At 45.1% G+C, this 7210-nt stretch overlaps 1 protein-coding gene across 1 annotated transcript in view; it reads left to right on the plus strand.

Annotated features, from left to right (window-relative positions):
* Positions 1–7210, plus strand: part of LOC109289773 (follistatin-related protein 4-like) — a 418807-nt gene that overhangs the window by 10657 nt on the left and 400940 nt on the right. Inside the window, exon 2 of the mRNA XM_019505975.1 lies at positions 1543–1678. Within this exon, the coding sequence (XP_019361520.1) occupies positions 1553–1678 (126 nt within the window). The 5' untranslated portion in view covers positions 1543–1552. The remainder of the gene's footprint in view (positions 1–1542; positions 1679–7210) is intronic.

Genomic DNA, 7210 nt, shown 5'->3' on the forward strand with positions numbered 1-7210 from the left:
TTTTTTTTTTTTTCCAATCCCAGAAGTCACTGGTCTGCTTGCTTACTATGAAAACCAAATCATTTTGCTTTGCTTAGGCTTTTATAATATACTCAGTAGGAGGACCAAGTGCGTCTCTTGTGGAAGCTAAGAGCAAAGCTTGCATTGATTCAAATGGAATTTTTTTTGTCATTTCTATGGAAATCTGTGCAAAATATGTGCAACAGGACACCCAAGCACAGAACTCTTAATGGCTTTTACAAATGCTGTTCAGTGCATCTTCATAGAAAGCTGCTGGTTCTTTTTGTGCTAAGGATGACTAATTTTTTTAATGAATCTGGTCCAACCTTACAGTGAAATTTGCCAAATTATTCATGGGTTTCATATTTTCTGTTTCACCTGATTTTGCTTTGGGTTTATTCAAACTGCAAAATCAAAAAAAAAACCAACAAAAAACCCTCCCAAAGCAGGTGACGTGCATTACTTCCAAGTATGCCTGCGAACAAGAATACCACTCTGTATTGATTACCCTGTAATCAATAAATATTATGTGGCCTGGGATCCTTGTCTGTACCTGAGAATTCCCTTATTCATGGGTCTGGAACCAGTTTTAAAATCTGACAGTGGCCTGTCAAGAAAATAATGGTAGGAGGGGGTCTGGAGGTGGCAGGGGCTCCCAAAAGCCAACTTAAAGGCCCATGTCTGAAGAGAGAATGAACTTTGAGATGAGAACAGCTGCCCATTTCAGAAGGGGAGGGGAGCCGGGAGAAGAGAAAGGAAGCGCCACCTGCCAGATGCAGTATTCTTTGGGGATATAATGGAAATGTTTACACTCCTCTCCAAGGGGTACTGACAGATCCATGAGGGAAATTGGGCTATAGTTTGGGAACTAATCTTGAACTCTTTTCAAGATGTAAGTCTCTCTCTTTACTCAATGTTTAACTTGCTTAAGCACTCACATTTACACGAAGACCCTGATTTTGTGGTGGCTGTGTTGTAAATAGACTTTCTGCCCCCATGCAGAGCCTGGGTGAAGCTAATGGAAGTAGTTAGTAGTGCAGGGATCTGCCGTTGCAGACTAACTAGGTTGGTACTCATTCAAAAGAAAGAAGGGAGATTCAGTAAGTGACCAATGGGTAGCAAACCATTACATCTGGAGGATGGCTGCACTTACGTGGACCACCACTGGCTTCACTAGGGTCTTGTCAGAATAGAGATGCTTGTTGTTACCCCACTGTAAGCACTGGCATTATACTGAGCATAGACATCTGGGGCTTTCAAAAGCACCAAAGATTTGAGTGCCACTCTCTTCTAGACGCTTGACAATTCGACATTTGCTCTCCGCTTCTTATATATGGAAGTTTCCAAAGAAAATACCCGCAACTTGATAGGATTCTGCCTAGGAATTCAGTTTTCTAGCACTTAAGCCAAGTGGACATGGATAATTATTAAATATATATGCATCGTAAGTTAACTGGAATGTCTGCCTAGTTTCTATGGTGGGTTTTTTGTTGGCTTATTTCAAATGATCATGTTTGATTGTTGTCATCTTGTTCTCAACAGAGTTGAAATAATGAAACCAAGAAGCTTTTCATTATTTCTCATGTTGCTTGGGGTTTTCCTGTCAGCCTCGTGGGGATGGATGGAATCAGACAGGAGCAGAAGACTTGATTTGGATGCCGGGAGGTTGCACCAAGAGGTACTGTTTATCAGCTTCTGCTCTAGATGCCATTTCAGCTTTTGTATGTATTCTGCCTAATTCTGCTTTTAGCTTTTTCAGTCGGGTAAAGGAAAAGTAAGGCCATACATTAAAGAAATATATTTGTTGAGGCAGACGGTGGAGAAACTGTAGTCTGTGTTCCATAAAACAGAAGTGTTATTATCACCATATTACTGTAGGACTCAGTCCTCAGTTTGCTAGATACTGCATGAACACCTCTGAAAATTCAATACTTGCCTCAGATAGTTCAGAATCTAACCCTTCAGTCATGGAGCAGGTACGGGGCTGGCAGAGCCCTGTGCCCATTTGAGCCTCATTGTAGGATTAGGCTTTACAGGCAGGTCTATGCTGCCACCAACTGTGGCAGGGAGCACAACCCTTGAAACAGCCTGGGCCCTAAACACCAAAAATATATAATGGAGCTGCTGTTACTGGTGCCAGGCATACCCAATTATGTGACAACCTAGAGCTATCTTATTTATTTATTTTTTTTGGCATTAAGTTCACTTAAAGTGTGAATGAATGGGGTGTGGGGCTGCTCAAAAGCAGTGTAGGCTTGCCTTAGGAATCTAATCTGTATATACAATATTAATCATAGGGACTGTTTTGTCATTATTTAAGAATTTCATCTGAGGATCTAAAAATCCTACTGTATGATAGTTTTTCCTTTTTGTAAAATGGGAATAAGCTACCGGTCATTTTAGTGGCCTGCTAAGGTTATTACTGGGAACTTTTGTCCCTGCTTCCATAGGCTATGTTGTATTACAGTCTTCAGAACTGAGGCTTGTTATATAAAATGGAAAAATGCAAAGGATTTCTAAAAACAAACAGTAAGAGTAACAGTGAGTAATGATCAGGGATCATGGCTTTCTCTGATTAAAAAAATCTCTAAATCCATTATTAAAATTTAAAGGCCCCCCACAGTGCCCCCCTGGCCCTGCTGGTGCCTCTCCCTCCTCTCCACACCTCCCTGGCCCTGCTCATGCCTCTCATTCCCACCCCACACTCCTTGTCCTGCTAGTTTCTACCACTGCCTTCCCAGCCCTGCTGGTGGTCCTCATCCCCCACCCACAACCCCCTGTCCCCACAAGCCCTGCTGGAGGGAGGCCTCAGCTGCCAGGGCTATGAGGCCTGGGACCCGGTTCCACGGCCCCCTGGAACTCAGGCTGCAGAGGTGGGTGCAGGCTGTGGGCTTGGGCTCCCACCCTGCTGCCCTGCCCCGGTAGGCTTGATCTGGTGCAGCAGGGAACAGAAGAGCTGCATGGAGATGCTACTTGTTGTTGTGAGCTCGCGCTGCCCTGGCAATTTGCCACTGCACATGTGGCAGCTTTGAGGGGCATGACTCCATGCCACTGCCCCCGCTGCAGCCACATGCACAGGGAGTGCATCACCAGGGCAGCTCAGAGCTCACAGCAACAAGCAGCTCCTCCATGCAGCTCTGCTGTTCCCTGCCATGCTGGGTTGCACCTGCCTGGCTGCAGAGGCCCTGGGGGTAGGGCAGCAGAGCGGGAGCCTGAGCTCACAGTCTGTGCCTGCCCCATGCACAGATCTGTGGGGTGTGGGTCCCCCCCAGGAAGTGTGCAGTGGTGGGGAGCGACTCTTTTTTCCCTGGATGAGTCGCTCACAGCCCTGTCCCACTCCCCTCTGTGGCCCTGCAGCCACACACTGCAGCCCTGAGCCCCGTGCACTGCCTGGCTGGGCAGCAGCCCCAGTCCCAGCCCTACCTAATTCCCTCCCTCCCTATGGGGGCTCAATTTCCAACCCTCCCACACTTACTTGTGGGAGCTGCTCTCCAGCCTGCCTGGGGCCATGTGCATGTACATGCACAGGGTTCCCCCTGCCTGACTGTCCTCCTTCCTCTCCCACCCAGGCCCCTGCAGGCTGGAACTCTGCCAGCCTGTGGAGGGCTCATCACAAAACTGCAAAATCCACTGGCTTCTCCAGTAAAATGGGAAATTTGCATTTGCCTCTGGTAAAAGGTAAAATCTGTGGTTTACTCCATTTTTCCATGGGAAACAGAAAACCCAGATCCCTGGTAATGATGAACTTTATACAAAGGAATAACCTTATAATCTGATCACAAGGCATGACTCCTTATTGCATTACAGTTGCATCTTAATGACTATTAGGGCCCTGCTACATGTTCAAATTAAAGCTGGGTAGAAACCAGCTATAGAGTTGTTACACATTTTCAAGCACTACCTTTGTAGTTGGTTGACTCTTTATAGCTGTCATTTTTATCATGTGATGACTACTTTGCATGTGTGGCTGGTCTATATTTATTGTGCCATTAACCAGTTCATTGAATGATGATTATTTTGCACATGTGGCCAGTCTAAATTGATGCGAGATGCACTAGTTATTTGTGTAACTAGTTAGTTGTGTAATATATATGTAATGTGTAGCTGGGACCTACCGTGCTGGCTGTAGGTATTATATGGTTTGAGACCCCTTCCCAGGGATCTCTGTTCTACTGGTGGTGACGAGGTAGAGCCTGGACTAGGTCGCTCAGTCTGCCTATGTGATTGTTATATTCCTTGTCTGCCATGACTTCGATGTAATTTACGGGAGGCAGTTCCCCATAGGGTACCTTCCAGGTTCTTCCCCTGTTCTCTTTGTGGGGCTCCAAATTTCCCCTTTACCCCACCCTAACCTTATCTGGTTTCCGACACAGATGGATGTTGTCTGGAGTCTCTGATGACTTGAAAGGTGCATGTTCTTTATAGCAGCTGTCTTCTCAACTGGCCCTGATCCAACTGTGGCCTTGTTCCCGCTGAGCCTCTGTGGCTGCCAATTAGTTAGCTCAGCCCTTAAAGTATAGTCTTGGGTTCAGTGGCCCTATATCAGTCTCTATGCCGTAAGCAACAGTCCGTGCTGGCTCACTACACTGGCACAAACCATAAATCTCCTCACAACCTGAGATCCTTTTACAGTTGTACTCTTCACCGCCCCAGAGCCTGCCACTCAAGGTCCCTATGGCAGTCCTGCAGGGTTTTATCACCACCCCCCCGGCCCTCATTCCTAGGGTCTGGTCACAAACTTTGGAGCCTCCTGTTGCCCTGTCCCATTGTGGAATGTTGGGCCTGGGTAAGGGTGTAGACCCCAGACCTTTCCCTTACCCCTAAGTACAATGATACTGTCCCAGGGGTGAAGTACTGGCTTTGTACCTGGAACTTCTGTTCGGTCTGCCTCCACCCAGGGTCCCTCTGCCCTGAAATTCATCCTGCTGCTGCTGGGTTGACTGGATGTACTGGTCCCTGGCTCAGCTTCTGCTGGTCATCTGGCTTGTTGAATGGTGCCCCTCCAAGCACTCTGCTGCTCAGGCTGGGCAGGTTGCTTTGCTTCAGCCTCTGGCTGCCCCCAGCTTGGGGGCAGTTCAGCCTGCTGCCTCTGCTGTCTGCTGCCACCACCGCTGTGCCCCTCTCTGGGGCCGGAAGTAATGCTCTGGATGCCTCTCACTAATCCGGAGCTTCATGCTGCTCTGGAAGTGTCACAGTGTTTCCAGCATGCTGCTTCTGGAGCCACTCGGCACTGCGGTGAGTTTGGGATGCTGGCTGTCCCTTTCTTTCTCTCCATCTCCCTCACACCTATATGCTTATACTTGTGGGAACTGCTTAAGTTATGATGCTGGGTTTATCTGGGTTAACAGAAACCTTAGGATATTGGTATTATACCATTAACATTACTGTAAATTTACAGTATTTACTCAAATAGAAAATGAAGGTTGCTTTTTTCCCCCCCAGTTGGCACTGGGGGGGTGGGGAGGTGGGAAGCCCCCTCATCTTATAATTGCGTATACAAAATCTCACTAAATACATTGTCTATCATTATACTGTTGTCAAAAGCAGCATGTGCTCAGCAATGGAACACAAACTATGAAGTTGAGTAAATGCAACTAACACTGAGCATGACTATATAACACATGACCCATGTTTGGCAAATATGCTGATGAGAGCCTACCACAAGCACAGGTTAGTGTAGCCTATCTGAATATGATTGTGCCCATAGTGCAGTCCCCCTCACCGCTGACTCTTTTTTACGGTCATGGTGAGCCACAGCATTGGACACAGTTCACCCAAAATCCCTCTGTTGCATATGATTAGTGTGGTCCCACCACATCATGAGATGAAGCCAGACTAGGTTGCCCTGCAACTCATCTACATATAGATTTTTGGAGTATCACAGGATTGGTGACATATTAGCATATAAAACCTTTGTGGGGATTATCTGGAGTTCATATACATACTAACCAATACTGAGCTATGGGGTCACTGTGGCTTCAGATGCTCTTGACTCTGGTGGAGCTTAGCTCAACAAGCTACATGGTAAATCACGAGCTGTTGGCACCTATTTATATGTAGTATGAATTATGCATGATATTGGTCCAAAGCGAAAGTGCTGCTCAAAAATATGTTTATGAAACTCCTCTGCTAAAACTTGCAGCAGTTTCAAAAAAAGGTAACACGCATCATTTCTGAATAAACTGTGTGCATAGGTAGGGAAGGAGGGGCACTTTAATTACAGCAGGCCACTCTAAAGCACGAGCTTCTCATGTGTTCAACAGCCCAGGCTTCGAAATGGCGGTAGGGCGCTTTAACTAAGGCTCATTTGGCGAGCTTTAATTAAAACACCACTGCTGCTATTTTGAAATGCAGGGATGCTGAATACATGTGACACTGAGGCTGCTGAAGCATGCTAATTGGCATGTTCCAGCAGACACAGTTAATCAAGTCTCCTCCAACATGCTAATTAGCAGGCATCAGGCACATATATAGGTGCCCATAGTTCTAAACTATTTAGCATTTAGTATAATAGTATCTAATTTAAAACTAACCTACTTGGAAGGCATTCATGCATTTGACGTTGCTCTAAAAACCATGACGTTATTATGCCAATTATTTGATTTTTGGCTCAGGGTGAAAGGATCGAGGCCACCAATGAATTTGTTCAAAGACTTGTAAATGATTTCTAACAAGTGTGAATTTTATTAAAATATTGAAATGTTTTTTTAATGTACAAAGACTGCGGTTGAAATAGCTGCAAGGGGTATAACATTTATAAATGCAGATTAAAAAAAGTAACGGTACAGAAGGCTTGTTGAACAAGCAATAGTGTTTGTACAACATGGAACTGAATACTAATAGAAATCTGAAAAAGAATAGCATGCAACTTCCAAGCAACTGGAATTGTGAAATAGCTGGATTTTCTGATTGTTCTCTCAGAATACCCCCATCTCTTTCAGAGAATACCCTTTCAGAAAATGTAGTGTCCATGCTGTGTTTATCACAATAAAATTATACAAGGAAGCTCATGTTTTCTACTGGCTATACTAGCTTCTGTTTTAATTATTATTATTTATTATTTAATTTATCTAATTCCTGGCTTGTAATATGAACTCATTTCTCATGGATTTAGCTCTCAGTTGTTCTGACACACTTTTGAAATGCTTAATTGTCAAGCACATGTGATCAACTCTGTTCCAACTTTTTGGTGTCTAACTGGACTAATGTG

This window comes from Gavialis gangeticus, unplaced genomic scaffold, assembly GCF_001723915.1.
Source record: "Gavialis gangeticus isolate Ggan-Ray unplaced genomic scaffold, GavGan_comp1, whole genome shotgun sequence".
In the NCBI taxonomy this organism is placed as follows: Eukaryota; Metazoa; Chordata; order Crocodylia; family Gavialidae; genus Gavialis; species Gavialis gangeticus.